Here is a 17,503-nt window from a genome sequence, read left to right on the forward strand (position 1 = left end):
AGGAAGGTGTTTGTAGCGTAATTTTCTGTCTTTCTTTATTTGAACGAAATCTTCGAGCGAAACAACGTGTTGCAGGTGTGTGTGTGTGTGTGTGTGTGTGTGTGTGTGTGTGTGTGTGTGTGTGTGTGTGTGTGTGTGTGTGTGTGTGTGTGTGTGTGTGTTGAATACATTTTCTTGGTATGATGAAATGATTTTGAATTGTGATTCGCCGAATTAGTGTTGTGTATAAAACATGAAATGGCTTGGGTAGGGCACACATTTCCCGTAGTTTTATTCATAGCGTACCAATTTTGGCTGCTGCTTGTACACCGTTTCATCACTATTTTGTTGTTTAATATGACGGCAATTTTGTTTCTTTTCAAGCTTTGTGGGCCTTATTTCAAACCGGTGTTTATGACACGTATGAAAAATTGTACTTTGCCTTTAATCAATGTAATTAAACTATATTTTCCCTTTTGTTTGTTTTACAAATGGAGCATACGATTTCCTAGCGACAACAAAAAAAAGTTGACCATTACGGTCGGCCTTTTTTAATTAAACTTCGATGTATGAACTTTTACAGTTTATATCATCGTAAAAGAATCGTGTTTGAATTATGTTCCCATATTCATCACTCCATGAATAGTTCATTCTAGCTCATTAACCAAATTCCATGGGGATCCCAAATGGGATTATCTCGTTGGGGCCTCGATGTCGTGTTGAAATGTGTTTTCAATCACTGCCCACCACATAATGCTATCATTCTGTGCCACTTTCCATAGCGCTTTCCTGATTCCTGAATGGTGTTTCGGATTGGATTGTTTTTTTTTTTTTTATTTATAGCGGCCACTTTCATCGTTTTTATGCGTTCAGAGGAGAAAAAGTTAATGTAGCGTTCATATTACTTGCAAACAGTTTGATGGTGTAAAACAGATGTGTCAAACATGCGGCTTTATAGTCCACCGACTGCGAACTTCGTATACTTTACATTCGTACCGGTGGTGAGGCGGGGTTCAAATCCCTCCCGGACCGAGGGATCCCCGTGGGGAGGATTAACCATCCGACTACGTGGTATCATCATGTCTAGTAAGCCATTAGATGGTCGGTGAGACCTTATAAGATCGTTAAGCTAAGAAGACATTCGGTCCACAAATGAATGTTCAGACATTCGACTGCTGTAAACTAAGAGCATTTATTGCTTTTTTCTTCCTTTCTAGTTGATACATGCATTCAAAAAATGTGGTCAAAATATTAATTTAAAGTTAATAAAGTGTTTCTTTCTAAATTGCCATCGAGAATTCTAGCATCAAATAAATTTGTGATGTTAAAAAAAACGTACTCCACAATCAACATAGCGCTGTGTCCCTATCAAAGACGCAAGCATTATCCAGCCGAGATAATTCTTCACAATATGCCAAAAAAAATTGGAGAAAACTGGTCTATGCTCAAAATCTACTCTATCTCTATCCCTCCATGACCATCTCTTACACAAAAACGATACGCCTCTATACGGTAAAAGCCATTCGATGGCAGACGTGACCTAGTAGGTCGTTAAGCCAGGAAGAAGTACCACGCAAAAGCTAAATAGCGCATAAGAATTCAATAACTTAAGCTTCATAATCGCGATGCTTAAGCTTAACCTTTTCAAAAGTCTTGTTAAAAAATGGACCTATCAGATTCACTCCACAAAGAGAAAGCAGGGCCAAATATCATTCAAGATGTTTCAAATATTGTAGAACGTTGAAAAAAAATTGAAAAAATCTCTGTAAATGTAACAATATAAATTACACCTTCTCAAGCTACTAACGAAATGCTATTGTTGTATGCAATTGAACCCAAATCAATCAAAATGTGTTTGACATCACTGGTGTAATGAGTATATCCCAAACATACTACTTCATTCGAACGAGATTGCATACACAATAAATACATTTTACATCAATTAATTACACTTGTTTTGTTGCGATGCTTCTACAAACATTACAAGAGTTCATCTGTGTAAACGAAGTAGAAGCGATAATATCATTGAGCTCTTTTGGATGTACCTGGTTTTACAGACACGCCGAGATAAAACACGTTCCTCTCTCCAATTTAGTTCCAGATAATAGACAAACGAACCATTTATACAAGAGTGTTACCTTTTTTTTACTATTTACTATTGGATTGTTGTTGTGATTAATATTTTTTTTGCACTATAGCTTCGAGAAGTGTTAGTGTATGGTGTTCCTTTGCAAAATTATAAACATAACTAGGTAGTAAATTCTGCGTAAGAGGAGACGATCCGAACGAGACTCGGAGCCAATCCTGCCGTTTGAAGACCCACACCACTATCACCTTGGTTACCAGGCCGTTCCAAATTAAAGGATTGATACGGCATGAAACAAGAAACATTTCTGTCGAGCTTTAAATCCAACTGCTGAAGTTCAATCCATATTGTTCTACTTGTTGTTCTGCACTAGGTACACGGTATCCAATTGCTTCCGTTCCTTTAAGTTTTGTAAGTGTAGCAAGCGGGCTGATTTGATATTCAACATTTTCCAATACGCAAAAAGGGTAATAGTTTGGCATTTCTTTGTCTTAGATAGGGCTTACGAGGGACAATATTGCTTTTGAGCATATGTGCATTACGCTTCATATGTAGGATGCAAATGAGATAAAACCCATTCATAGTGTCCGTGAAAACATGTTTGCATTTTTTCCCTGTTTCGTATGTTTCCACTAGATTTTGCAAACTTGTTCGTTTAATTTCATGTAAATATTTTTTATTGAAAATATTAAACCATATTCTTGTCAGCACAAAAAAACTTTTTTTCCTTTTCTGAGCTGCAACAGTCAAAAATAAATATGAAATTGTATAAAAAACAGTCTTAAATAATTTCACATTAACACATTTTTCAAAAGCAACTGGATTAATTACGTTCTTTCAAACTCATTATCTCATACGGCAGGACCAGGGTTCGAATCCCTTCTAGACCGTTTGCCCGTAGTGAGGATTGACTCTTGAGCTACGTGGTATCAATAAGGTCTTGAGAGAGAGAGAGAGAGAGAGAGAGAGAGAGAGAGAGAAAGGGGGGGAGGCCCTACTTCAGAAAATTTGAGTTGAATTTAAGTACAAATTACCAACAAAGGTGTTGGTAACTAGTTTGCTGCTCGCCCGAAAGGAGTCTAAGAAACTCAAAATGCGTGAATAACATGATTTACCCAAAATTAAAACCAACATTTTTCGAGAAATTGCTGTGAAAAGTAAAGCAATTTGAAGAAATTGCTTAAAGAAACAGATGCTAATCCTGTTCTCCTACAAAGTTGTTCATTATCGAAACCGTCGCCAATCGGCGGCATAGATCGTTTCATTTTACCAGACAAATTTAACAATATCTCCGAGAGGTGTTATGATTTTAGGCTCGATGTCATCCAACGTTTTGAAACTGTAACCTGTTTGCATTGAAGGTGGTGATAAAATAAATCCCAAAGTGTAAATCAGGAGCATGAGCATGACCAAGTACATCTTTGATTGGAGTTCCATTTACTCTAATAATTAAAACGAGGACTTTAGTCACATTGAAAACAATGTGATCCAATCAGAAATTGGAACCGCAATCACAATTTCAATCACAAATTGCAAAAAATGATGACTGTTTTCCGAACATGAAATTTTTGCTCAAAGATTTGTAGCCTCTTGTAGAATCGAAGGTGGTTGGTGACCAGTTAGATTGTTCACTTTGGGTGGATGCAGAACCACAATTATCTCAAGCCATACATTCGAAACACGTGTTGTAGCTTCAAGCGTAGCCTGAGGTTGTTATTGGTAAACATATGCAACACATAACTAATTACTCAGGTTTGGCAGGATGTCAGAAAAATAATTATGCCCGAAAACGACGACTATACATTACAATATTGATTATGAGTTGGGTTTCCTATGCCTTAATCTTCATCAATTCTATGTTTCAAATAACACACTGATTGCTTGCACAAAACACTGGAGTGACTTTGTTGCAAACCTAATTTGTTTTTCAGTTTCAGAGTTTTCAAAATTCTCGTTGTCCTAGCTTGTATTCGATTCTTACACTCCTCTACGCTGCCTTAATTAGTTCCCGTTGCAAATAAAGCACTGTGGCACCTAACACACCATTACCATTTTCGTTTTTTTTTCATTTTCGCATCCAGCAAAACACCATGAATTTGTCATCTATCGCACCTACGCGAGTCTACAAAGAGAGCATAAAAATCAATTACGCGTCCGTGTCAAATGTTACGATATCCTCAGCAGATGCAAATATTCTCACTCACGCAAGGCACTGTTTAAGTTGAACGCAGAATGGCTTCTTGGTCTAAGCGTGTGGGCCATGGATTTAATGAAATTTCGAGCATAATGTGGTGGGTATTAAATACACATTTTCGCCATTTAGATGTCGCCCAAAGGTTTCCAAAATTAAACATAACATTTTGAAGTCTTTTTGCTGCGTTTGAGGCTGATGGTTGCATACGTATCGTTTGAAATTCAAATGTTTTTTCCCATAACAGTGTACAATCAAGTGTGCATGATGTTGTTTCGTTTTTCCGGTTCTTCGTTGCCAGGTACGACTTCATCGGCAAGCTGGTAGCCTCGGGATAATATTTGAATAACATTCAGCAGTAAAGCTCGCAGATGTTGATGGACGAGCAGGCAAATTATTACCTGCATTTGTATGTTCATTAAGCTTTTGAATAAATGCATTCTCTGAATAGCTTACTTAAAAGCATGATTAACTGCATGGTTAAGCAGCTGCCTTCTTGCAATCGATGAGTACAAATCAAATGGGTTTGAAGCTTTGAGGTATTTGAGAAGAGCTTCTGGAACAATACAGCTGAGACTTTCTAGTAGTTGCATTGTTTAGTTTAAACACTGTCATGCTCCTTCAATCAGGAAAGGCGTACATTGTTTCACACACACACACTTGTGAGCTGAATTTGCAAGTCACACGCTACGTGACATTTAACCTATTTTGGTACACTCTTTCTGCGAACGATATTGACATGGCTTCTTGAGAAATTAAGATTATTTGCTCATTCGCTGAGACCCAAATGGGCTTGGATACAAGCTCCACGTCCAGGCATTTGTCTTCCGTACACTTAAGCTTGAAAAATGCATTCAATTTAAGCAAATTAAAAGCTGTTGTACAACGATCACTTCGCACTGTCAATATCTGTCTGTCAAATGAAAAGTCACGTCGAAGTGTTTTTTCCTCGAACAATTTAGGATGAAAATGAACAAGTTCACTACATCACCTGCGCCACCGGTCATGTTGTTTCTGTTGACCACGGCAAATGTTCCACGTAGGAGTAATGAAGTTGCAATCGTTCTGCGTAATAGTAGATGTGGTAAACATACCACACCGACAGGGGCCTCCTATGTGACTTTTGGTTTAGCATTCCGTCAAAGACGAGCAGCTTGATGTACTGACCGGTGCACACTATATTCGAGGAAACCAAGTGTGCCCAGGTGCAGTTTTGTGTTTGTGAAGCGGGGATGCTTTCGTGGGAAAATTAATAATAATTTTCGTTAATGAAAAACACACGCTCCGCCCCCATTGTATGATTTAGTTATTGCTTAAAATAGCTTTTATTATCTTTTCTCGATAAAAGTTTAGTAACGAATGAAAGCAGTGAAGAATGGTACGGAAAAGATAATAAAAACCAAAAATCCTTCTCCCTTTGAAGTTAGAATAAACCAAAAAGAAAGTGAAGCCTCGGTGTGGATTCTCAGCAATAGCAATGAGTTGTGGCTCCCAAAAATCGGATAAAATTTTCAAAATTCCTGCCGCACAGTACAGTGATCTGGGGTTTACTTTGAAGCATAGAAAATGTTCTATTGTTTGGTATTCTTAGCGCGGAAGCAGCACTTTCCCGGTGTACTCGTGTTCAAGAGAAGCCCAACAAAGAACAATTACTTCTGAAGCTGGGTAAAAACATAGCCAAGTCAATGCTCATCACTTTATGCACGGTTGTGCGCACTCATTGAATTTTGAGTGATTAAAATAACCGGATTAAACATATTCTACCGCTACAATTCTTTGGCGTTCTGCAGACTGTCAAGAGAAAGCCACTTTCGAATGGCAAAGGAACAGATATGAACCAGATGGATCAAGTACTTTTGCGATTTATTTCAATACTTTGCAAAGCTTCGAAAGCATCGAAACAGATTGTGAATAATCGTACCGTGTGAGTGACATCCCATTGTTACAAGTTGTGCTGTGCCCGTTAACTCGTAATTCAAAATCAGCCTCTGTTATTATTATGTTTATTACTTTATGCTGATGTGTATGTAACCTATGGTGCTCTTTGTTCATCAGCTGCAGTTGTGACAGATTTGTTGTAAATTAATGCATCTTCATTTACATTATGAAGCCATCAGCAGAATTCATCAAAATTCGTTTTCCCATGCACACCTCCCATCGCATTACGAAACAAACTGCTCATCTTTACGGTGTTTGATGTTTGTGTTTGGTTGGCATGCAATTAAAATATATATAAATCTATGGATTCTATGCGTAACGAAAGAGACACGGCATTTGTCAGGGCCTTGAAGTAACTCAGTTCAGGTTTTGCCATATTGAGCAGATGGATGGTAACAAATAATGAATTTAAAAAAAAACACAATTACAGTTAACTAAACAAATTGTTTTGCGCTACGAATTCACTCGAATGTAAACAACTGCTCGAGTACGATTTACTTCGCTAGAGCGACACCTTGATGATCGATAATGTCCAGACCATGGCTAATTAAAATCGCACTGCTTACTAGCAAATGCCGATTTTGCGAACCGATTTCCTTTATTCCACTTAATTAGAGGCATTAGAAATGATAAGCTCTTCCCAACAGGTGCAACTAATTTACCACCCACAGATCTTGCATCTAAAGACCGCTTCGTTCCGAGTATTCATTTAATGTCTTGTCACTAATTAGTTATGCTGTGTAGGCCGTTGGCAACGTGGGCCGAGCAGCGGGATATATGTATGGGATGCTATTCCGTATACCTCCTTACGGCGGGCTTGCTTTTCGTCGTTACAAAAGATTTGTCTTCCCATTACAGTCTCCTCTTGAGTTGATCAAAACAAATCACTCCCTGATCCTCGTAATGCATGTTGCGAGGTTTTTTTTTCTTCAAAAATGATAACTGTTTTCCTCCCCAGTGATGTAGTGTGAATTTTGTCATATGCCCTGCCATTTTTGTTTTTTTATTTTTTTATTCACAACTGCTTGTCGTGAAAGAGATACGGTTCTGCGTGGAGGTAAATAATGTTTTCCTGTGTATCCTTCCGTTCGCCTTCCGCTTGTTTAGCTTCCTGATCGAGTAAAGTCTCACGGCAAGGCGACAGCCGATTTAAGCTAGCAAGTATTCAACCAAACACGCGTCGTTTGTATTCGTTTGATTTGAAAAGGCGTGTTGTTGAACGGTCGCGCAAGGAATGGTTTGATATTTTTACATACGAGCTCGAGGAGATTTACGCGTTCTATTTCGTTTGGTTTGGTGCAGAACCGTACCGCAAAGGTCGTGTAATTTATGTGTAATGTTTATGCCATTTTATACCAAAGCAATGGATAGCTGCTTGCGATGGAAACACTTGACGATGCATCTCGAAAGAAGAAATTGAATTTAAAATTTTATACGAAGTAATAAGATTTTGGAGTTGCATAAGCTTGCAGAAGGGCGTTGATTTCTTGCCAGAAGCTTCCTTCGTGCAGACAACTTAGATTCAAGATATTTTTGCTCATATAAATAACATAGTTCTTTTCAATTTGAAAGAGTCAATTCTTCGTCAATATTGTTACACTGCTAGCTAAAGTATTTGAAAACAAATTTATATCGCTATCACTCCTTCGGTTGCCGGTAAAGTGCCCGCTATTGAGTTGTGAGATTCGTAGATCAAAAGAGGCATTCGAAAAAACACATCTTTCGACGAAGTCAAATGCTACCCAGAAATATATCCGTTTCGCACAACATTTTTATGAGCCTGTTTGCCAAAGCGTATTGCTTATTTTGAATGCCACTTACATGCGTGTGATATACTGACACGCCAAATAAGTTTACATTTAATGCCCCTCTCTTAAAGTCAAAAACGCTTCGATATACAACTCCACGAAGTGAGCCACGGCAGGGTGAATTCGAATCAGCTAGAATATCCTCTTTAAACGCAGCAGACATCATAAGAAGAAAAATGAGCTTTGGTTTAAGGAAATTTAATATGGCCATTTAAAATTCTCCACTCAGACTGAAATATAACATATGTCCGTAAGGACAGCAGAATTTCAAACAAAAGAAGGCACGAATAATGATAGACTGTTGACGTTTTTTTTTTCGTTTTTTAAGAGGACTTAGCCTGCCATTTCTGGATAGTCAGTTTACCTCGGTCGTCTACCATGTTATGCTCCAAAATTTTGTTTGTTAAATGTTTAATCACATTTAGTTAGTTTGAATGAGAATGTACAGGGTTTATTTTCAACTTAATATTAAATTTAAAACTTTACATAACATTACATTACCCGCAGAGGCAGATTTACCCCTTCTGAGGTCCTAAGCGGAAATGGTTTTGGAAGGTTTGTCTTTAGTTTTGGGCCCCTTCGTGGAGAGGCCTTTAATTCAACATCCTGTGACCGGGGGGTGGCAAAGGCAAATTGAGCCAGGGGACCCATGTGGCCATTCAGTCCGCTTATAGGAAGATCCGACTCTGGTTACACGTTGCCATAATAATTTCCAACAATGCCACTATTGACAAAACCTCACACTTAAATACATTGAACCTACATGTCAAGAAGTGATGACGCTTTGTTGTTGTCATTTAATAATAGATAAAAGTAAAGGATCATTTTCAATAAGAATTCAATAGAGTTTCAATGAATGAGATGATAATTTTTATGGTAGATAAAAAAACATTAAGTATCGAATTTTAGGTTAATTTAACAATTTAACAATAATGTCTTTAAAGAGAATAAAACTAAATTCTTCTTCTTGGCTTAACGACCTCTAAGGTCATGCCAGCCATCGAATGGTTTACTAGCGCAGCGACTTGTCGATACCACGTTGTTGAAAGTCAGTCCTCACTACGGGGGGACGGTTCGAATGGAAAATGGGACCTATAAAAATTACTCCATACTTTGTGTATGAAGATGGTAGTTGCGGGCATTTCATGGTATGGTCATTTATACCAAATAAGCCAGTGCTACCCTGATGGATCGTCCTCTGAGGAGGCTTCGTTGTTTTTAGCGAGTCCACCGAAGCTTTTTTCAAATTGAGGCAGCCATGTAGTGTTTACACCGCAGAGCTAGCTGCAATATTTTACGCACTATCGATGATAGCAGTGAGACCTTCGGACCAGTACTTCATCTTCACTGATAGACTTAGTGCTATTGAAGCTCTGAGATCTTCGAAGGCTGTTCAGGATTTCCTCACCATCAGAATCATTGAACTGCTTGGCTCAATGTTCGATAAGGCGTTTAGGATCTCGCTAATTTGGGTCCCTTCTCATTGTGGAATTCCCGGCAATGAGAAGGCTGACTCACTGGCCAAAACAGGCGTCCAAGAAGGCGCTTTTTACGACCGACCAATCTCGGCTCAGGAGTTCCTCCGCTTTCTACTTTTCCTGTATCGCTGGCAGAACATGTGGGAGGCGGATGAACTCGGGCGTTTTCTTTTCTCGATCTCTCCGCAAGTGTCCCTGCGGCCTTGGTTCGATGGGCTCTCTGTAGACCGGGCGTTCATACGAATGATGTCTCGACTGATGTCGAATCATTTTGCGTTGAATGCTCATCTACAGCGTATTACTCTGGCTCAGACAAAGGTGTGTGGCTGCGGTGACGGATTCCAAGATGTAGATCACCTTCTGTGGTCCTGCGTGGAATTGGAAACCGAAAGACCCTCCTTGTTGAGCGCAGTCGAGAATATCGGCAGACGATCGGGTACAGAAATTAGAGAAGTGTTGGCTACCAAGGACCTTCCCCTACATGAGGATCATTCACCGATTCGCCAGAGACAACGGTCTTGTCCTATGATTCCACATCCCAAGTATCCTTCCAATCCTTATTCGTAGTCCACCATTCCTTTTTTGTTAAATGTTGTGTTGTCTATGTCTTAAGTGTATTTCTTGTAGTGCCACGGGTGATCCGATGACTGGGCAAGAGCACTCGAGGGTGATTCCAACACTGCCGTAAAAGGGAGGCAGGCGTTGTAGAAAGTGCAGTGTTCTCCACTCCAGTCCAGTTTTGGCACATTGAGTTTGACAGCGTTGGCGTCGGGTTCGGGGTGTTTGGCGGGCTCAGTCTCGGGAGTAGTGAAGTCGCTTTCGCTGCTGTGGGATAGAGCTTGTCGATCATCCTTTGATTGGACGTTGACTAGATTGAGCTTGGAATGTCATTGCTTGACTGCACTGGAGAACATTGTACGCAGACAAATAAATGTTCGTGCTGTCTTAACAATGTTTATTTCTTTGTTACAGTCGAGACCAAACCACAAAGGTCAACAATAGAATGGCCACAACACCACAATAGCCTGAATTCAGATGTAACCAACCACCATCAAAACAATAGCCACAACAATAGAACCGGACCATCAAAACGCACATGATCCACAAATACATCATCATCATCATCATCATCACTATCACCACAACCATAATCGAGTATGCCCGGGATAAGGCAAAGAATAAGGAGGAAATGCCTTACCAATAAGATTGTAAAATTTATTCAACACAAGTGGTGTTGACAATACGGCACTGGACCGTCATAATCAACTGTAAATAAATAAATAAGTAATGGGCCGCACTGTACGTATACAATTGAGGAACACAAAGCGCGACAGGTCTGGTTCAAAACGATCACACACGGTGTTGAATTCGCGGAACATGACGAGGAACGAATCAGAGGTGTCAAAACGAATACGACGTTCCCCTACGTCAAGAAGTGATCTAGCACGAATCGATCTAGCCGGGGCGTTAATGTTGATTGCAGAGAGCAGCCCCAGCGAATCGATGCAATTGTTAAGTAGACAGCGACAAAAAGTCTCTGCGCGTTACAATTCCGCTGTTTCAGCGAGTCCTGGCCATGAAACGCGCAACGTCCATTGTAGTCCACCTGGACACTCCAGCCACGCAGCGCAAACCGAGTAAATTTACGCTGGATGGATTCCAGGCGAGCCAACGAGCGTGCCGATATGGGCCACCACACCACGGATGAGTGCAATTTATCCTTACATGAATTCCGAACGCTTGATATACTTTTGTGCTTGATCGATACTTTTGTGTCGCGAAACACACATGTTGGGGTACATGTTATCAGAAAATTGTTTAAGTGCATTCTAACATTTTTCTTCCCGTGTTCCGGTGGTGTAGGCGACAGCCGGGTCGGATTTCACACGGCAGGACCGAGGGTCAATTCTCATCCGGACTATCCTCTGACTATCCAACTAGATGGTATCAACAAGGCTAGACTACGGACGAACGGTCCGGATAGGATTTGAACCTTGGTCCTTCCGTTTGAAGTCGCCTCACCACAGGGCTGCTGCGATAATAATATAAATTATTAATAGCATTGGGTAATTTAGGAAATCAATGAATCTTTGAATTTGTGTACGAAAAAAACAAATATAAAGAAAAACATCACTTACATACTACAATTTCCATGAAAATGTTTAATTTCTCACAAGTGGAAGCACATTGAATTGTTGGAACATTTTGACGCATAATTATTTATTGTTTGCTGCAGCACAGTGCTTTACTAAAACCCCAAACATCCTTTTCACATCGTTTGAAGCGGGTTCTCATGCCCGAAGAATGTTCTTCTTCCCCAAAAAGGGACATAATCTTACTGCGAGCGGATAGCTAACCCAATTACAAGGAAGCCTTTCTCATCATCAAGTATTTTTCTTTTCCTCTAAAAACGTGTCTGGTTCATTTATCGTCAACTAACAGCTTGCCTTTTTTGTATCTATGGGGGTTTTTTTTTTGTCATGCTGCCATGCTCTCCCCTAACATAAAACCTCCTCCAGTGAGCTCCTTTTTTGAACTGTACTACAACGGACACGGATTTGTTGACAAACAAGATGATGTGAAAACAATGAACTCTCTTCAAACAATGATTTTACCATTAGATTAGCCCAACCAACCAGGTTGAGAATGGAACGTGCTGGTGGCATGCGAACGGAGGGAAGATGTTTCGGATTTTCGTAAGCTTTCTGCGTATTGTTTGGATGATTTTTTTTTTATCCGTTTTACGCAAGAATAACGAGGCCTTCGAGCGATTTAAAAATTTATTTTTTATTGTGTGCTTGGAAAGTTTGTGTTATAATTTATCGGTAATACGGTGTTTCAAATAACTGTTTGCATGATTTTTTTTTTTAAGTTTAGCCGAAATGCGTGACACAATGCCATTAGCAATTTGAAATAATTTTCATGCCAATGGCAATTTTTAACAAACAAGTTTTAATTGCAAATCTCAAACGGAAAGGATACAAAGTCTCATATCGCAAAAAGTTAAAGCAGTACTTTTTTTTCAAACTTTTACAGATCCAAACCAAGCAATGTCAGTGAGGGGAAAATGTCGAAAAAGAACTTGTAGGTGTATCCATGCAGAGGATTATTTTGTAGATAGAGCTGCGTAAGTCTTGGGAAACTATTCAGAAACTCCTCAGACACAGCTTGTATGCCGTTGTTGGACAAGTCCAGACTGGTAAGGGACGGAAGCAGCATACCGTCAGTGGTCAGAGATAGCGTGGACACGTCTAAAGAGGAAGCGTTGAAATAGGTAAGATTGTAGAACGCAGCTAAATGTGTAAAATCAAACGCATCAAGCGGATTATGAGAGACGTCCAACACTTCCAGATGTTTAAAACCGCTCAAATCCTCGACAGTAGAAAGCCGGTTGGATGACAGATCGATATTAACCAGAGCCGGGTCGACTTCGGCAACTGAAAAGATGTGTGAAATTTGATTTCGTGACGCCTTCAACTCCTCTAAAGCCGGCGTCACAATCAACGTTTCGATCGCGTTGTCTGACACGTCCAATGAACGAAGCGATTCATTTAGCTGCTTATATTCGTGCAATGGAAAGCTGATGAATGAATTGTTTGCAATGCTAAGTTGCTTGAGTAAGGCATTTTTACGGAACATGCCCAGCTCCAGCTCATCAAGCCGATTGTTCTGCAGGAAAATCGCCTTAAGGTTTGGTTGATTAGTAAACAAATCCCTGTCCAGCGTCTGCAAGCCCAATCCATCGGCGCTAATAAACTCTAAGCTTATCAGGTTAGCAAACACCGTCGGCGGTAATCGGGTCAGCTTGTTATTGCCAAAATCTAGTACCTTCAAACTATCTAACCCTTCAAAGGTACCATCCGGGATCCATTCAATGGAGTTGTTTCTTAAATTCAGTACCTTCAGGTTACGGAATTTGTAAAAGTTCCTTGGCCACAGCCGATGAATCATGTTACCTTCCAAGTAGAGCTCGTGCAACGCGTTATCGGATGCGAAGGCATCCGGGCTCAGTTCGATGAGTCGATTTAACGATAAATCCAGCACTGCCAGCATCCGAGAATTGAGAAACAACCCTCTCGGCAGCACACTTAACTCGTTTCCGCGTAACAGCAACACCGCTGGATATATCGAACCAAACGACGAAAATGATTCCGTGTCGATTTCCGCAATTGAGCATCTTTCTAGACTAAGGAACTGCAGGGCTAACGGTTTGAGCAGAAAGTTCTTACCAAGGCGCTGAAGGCGGATTCCGTTAAGAGACAGACGCTGCATGTTGAGCGTATAGTGAAGAAATTGTTCATTAACGTTCACGATCGGGTTATTGGACAGATCAAATTCTTGAAGCATGGGTAGGCTCTGTAATAACGTAGCTGAAATATCTTCAAGCTTATTGTTTCCCACGGAAAGTTTCTTGAGGGCGCTCAGTGCTGTGAAGACTTCAGATGGCAAGCTATCGATTTCATTTCCGTTGAGGTGCAACTCATCGAGCGCTGACATTTTTTTGAAGGTATCAGCTTCAATACGATTGATAGCATTATTTGATACATTCAACACCCTAAGTTTGCTTAGGCCCTGGAAATATTCACTTGTCAGACGGTTCAGATTGTTGTACGACAGAAGCAGTTGAGTTATGTTGGATGCTCCTTCAAAGGAGTTTCCCTGCAGCTCGCTTATCCCGTTTGCCTCCAAATCGAGTCTAGTGAGATACTTTAATCCTTTTACGAATTCTATGCTGGTCAAGTGGTTGGACTTAATATCGAGCAATCGAATGCTTTGCTGTTGCTGTGCAAAAGTACGCGGTGAAATCGAGGCCAGTTGATTATGTCCCAGTTGTATTACGCGCAGCACGGGACAATCCACGAAGGCGTCCTCCAGCAACGCCACGAGATTGTTCCGGTTGAGATACAGCTCCTCCAGGATCGGCAGTTCGGCGAAAAACTTTGCCGGCAACGTTTCGATAAGATTGCCCGCGAGACGTATCTGCTTTACCTCGAGATTCTCGAGAAATAGCTCCTCTGGGACGGCTTTTATTTTATTGTTGCTTGCCGCAAATACCCGCAAATGAGTGAGGCCCGCCAGCAGCTCCACCGGCAGCACCTCCAGATAGTTATCGTCCAGCTCAATCAGTGTGGTGTTGACCGCATCATGAAACGTATCGGGCGCAATGGTGGTAATGCGATTATCATTCAGCCAGATGGCATCAAGATTTTCCAGCACGGTGAGCATGGTTCGATCAAACGAAACGAGCCCATTATTTCGCAGATCTAACGCAAACGGTTTAATCGAGGGGAAAAATAGTAGCTGAAAATCTTCGATCCGATTCCAGCGCAGGTGTAGCTCTTCAAGATTACTTAAGTTTCGCAGCAAAATAGGCGACACAAACGTGAGCGAGTTGTTGCTGAGTGTCAACCGCCGCAGGTCGCCTGTGTTGGCAAACAAGTTCTCGTGTACCTCTTCCAAACGATTATTATCCAGCTTGATGGACTCTACGTCGGTCAGCGGATCGAACACCGTTTCCGGTAAACTTTCGATTGCATTCCCGGAGAGATCGAGGTTCCAAATTTTGGGACAGCGCTGGAAAACGGCCGCATCCAATGTGCGAACACGATTCTTCGTCACGGTAAGGAAATTCAGCTGTCCCAGATCACGGAACCACTCGGGAGCGATGGTGGTCAGGCCAATATCAATAAGCTTTAATGTGCGCAGTGTGTACAGCTCGCGAAAGATATTTTTGGGCAGAAATTCCAACGGATTATCGGCAATCATAATCGCACTAACACGTTTCAAGCCTTGAAAAGCATCCTCGTTTATGACGCGCGTTTGCGTTCCGGTTAATCGGATCACTGTGGTGTTCGGTAACGGGGCAAAAACCAACCCTGGAACATACTCCACCACACTGTTCGCGAAGGAAACGGTGAGATCGGATACGCCATCGTACCCACTAATCGCCAACTGGTACGCCGGTAGCGGGCTGTCGTTGATTATGCGTACCGAAGCACCGGCGAATGTGCACTTTGTTGCACTGTAGATGCAATTCAACGTGGTGGGCCGTGCGGTGGCACTATCCGATAGTTGAAAGCTGCAGGCAAATACAGCAGCGATCAGCACGGTGGTCCGCTGCAGTCTGGTCAACAATTAACAACACCAAAAGCGAAGGATTCAATTACAATTGCTAATGCTCATCATCTGGTATTAGCGAGAACTTATTACTTACAGCCACGCACCGTGTAGTCCCATGTTGCACTTGCGCAACGAAGGTATCAAACTTTAATTTCACCTGTTGTGTGTTGTCTGCAGCAGACCTGCAGGTTTCGAAGCCTTAGTAATCCACTTGCGGCCTATTTTGCTAACAGGCAGTAATGGAAACCTTCTCACTGACGCTGCTGTTAACCGAATGAGCGAACCCGGTGCCGGAATTTGATAGCTATGGCTAAAACCGCGAACAGCGTCGAACATAATCAGTACGCTTTTAATTCGCCCTTGACCCCCGGGGGTCAAAGCAACGAATTTTGTGGCTTTACCTATGTGTTGAGATAATCTCCTCCCCGTGCAATAGGCAAAGTCCGGTAGAAACGGTGCTGTACGTAAACGGTATTTAATCGTGTTGAACGAAGGGTTTTGCATGTGAGCAATTTGTTCGGTTGATTGATAATTTGTAATACTTTCTTTTTGTACAGTGCAGCGATGTATGGATTTTATTTTTAAAGCCTTTTTTTTTTCTTGCATATCTAGAGATGCGTGTGAATGACTTCATTGATGTTGATCGATAGCCATTGTAGATTATTTTTTAAATAATCAATTTTTTTATTTAAGCATTATAGTATTTTCTCGGTAAATAAAGTTAAGCGAGACAATGCTATTGCTGTGTTGTTGCAAAGAAACAAGTCTCTGACATCCATTTTTGGTAATGCAGTGCTACTATTATAATAAAATATGGCGATTGACGAAGATGCTAGTGCAGACTGTCATATTTAGTTATCAAGTAAGAGCCGTCATGGCTCTTTTCCGTTTGGTCAACACCGCATGGGTTGACCAAATACGAATTTCACAAGGCATTTCCTCTTTGTAATGATGTTTTAGCTAAGGAGGAAAGTTTGTCTAAACTTGATAGCCAAATCAGAAGAGGCAGATTATGCTTTTTGGCGGTTTAAGGCGGTCGTCTACTCTACCCACCGTTAGATTTACCACTGCAAATAAGCAAAATCAGCTGGGCAAAATTTGATCTGCTCGAAGAATACAGAAACACAAACAACAGTTACTGTTGGTCGTAAAGCTCATAAATTCACAAATTAATTATTCACGAGTTGAACAAACAGTTCTTCAATTTACTTGTCATGTATACGAAAATGGTAATCATTTTTTCCGCAAAGATATCTTTACAATCAGGTTGCCGTCGAAATACACAAGATGATCACGAGAATCTGGGAACAGGAAGAATTACTGGAGGAGAGGAAACTGCGCGTCATTCACCCAGTCTACAAAAAGTCAGTCCTTAATGCAGCCTGTAAGATCCTGACCCTGACCTTGTTGGGCAGCTACCGAGCGGGGTTTGCTGGAGGTAAATCCACCACCGACCAAATCTTAAATTTTCGGCAGATCCTCCAGAAGTGCCGAGAGCGCCAGATCCCAACGCACCACCTGTTTATCGATTTCAAGGCGGCCTACGAAACCATAGATCGAAATAAACTATGGAAAATGTTGTCGGAATCGTTCGAATCTCACAGGGGTCTGAGGCAAGGGGACGGACTCTCCTGTCTACTGTTCAATATAGCATTGGAAGGTGTCATACGAAGCTAAACAACGATATCCTTGACAAGATTCTCTACCGGTATCTTCAATTTCTTGGCTTCGCCGATGACATTGACATCTATGGCAAGACGACAGCGAAAGTGTGTGAGATGTACATCCGACTGAAACGTGAAGCAGCAAGAATTGGATTGATGATCAATGTGACGAAGTCGAAATACCTGCTTGCCGGAGGCTCTGATCGTGATAGAGCCCGACTCGGAAGCAGCGTGCTAGT

The 17,503-nt window shown here is 41.1% G+C and overlaps 2 protein-coding genes across 2 annotated transcripts in view; both read right to left on the reverse strand.

The window, feature by feature from the left end:
- Positions 1-4,551: 4,551 nt before the first annotated feature.
- The window catches only part of LOC126562268 (uncharacterized), a 55,273-nt gene continuing 42,321 nt past the window's right edge, over positions 4,552-17,503 (reverse strand). Inside the window, exon 6 of the mRNA XM_050218728.1 lies at positions 4,552-4,563. The gene's annotated coding sequence lies outside the window, so the exon portion shown is untranslated. The remainder of the gene's footprint in view (positions 4,564-17,503) is intronic.
- Positions 11,959-15,717, reverse strand: LOC126560753 (protein artichoke-like). Its single transcript, XM_050216708.1, has 5 exons — positions 15,695-15,717; positions 12,515-15,604; positions 12,441-12,444; positions 12,117-12,185; positions 11,959-12,021 (listed from the first exon to the last, which is right to left on the reverse strand). The coding sequence occupies exons 1-5, from the start codon at positions 15,715-15,717 to the stop codon at positions 11,959-11,961; spliced, it is 3,249 nt and encodes a 1,082-aa protein (XP_050072665.1).

Source organism: Anopheles maculipalpis, chromosome 3RL (genome assembly GCF_943734695.1).
Source record: "Anopheles maculipalpis chromosome 3RL, idAnoMacuDA_375_x, whole genome shotgun sequence".
Classification (NCBI taxonomy): domain Eukaryota; kingdom Metazoa; phylum Arthropoda; class Insecta; order Diptera; family Culicidae; genus Anopheles; species Anopheles maculipalpis.

Excerpts from the sequence above, each read along its gene's own strand:
- LOC126560753 (XM_050216708.1), bottom strand. The coding sequence starts at position 15,717 with ATGGGACTACACGGTGCGTGGCT. Across the intron at positions 15,605-15,694 it reads GGACTACACGGTGCGTGGCT|ACTGCAGCGGACCACCGTGC; the intron begins GTAAGTAATAAG and ends ATTGTTGACCAG. Across the intron at positions 12,022-12,116 it reads CACGTTCCATTCTCAACCTG|TACAGTTCAAAAAAGGAGCT; the intron begins GTTGGTTGGGCT and ends TGTCCGTTGTAG.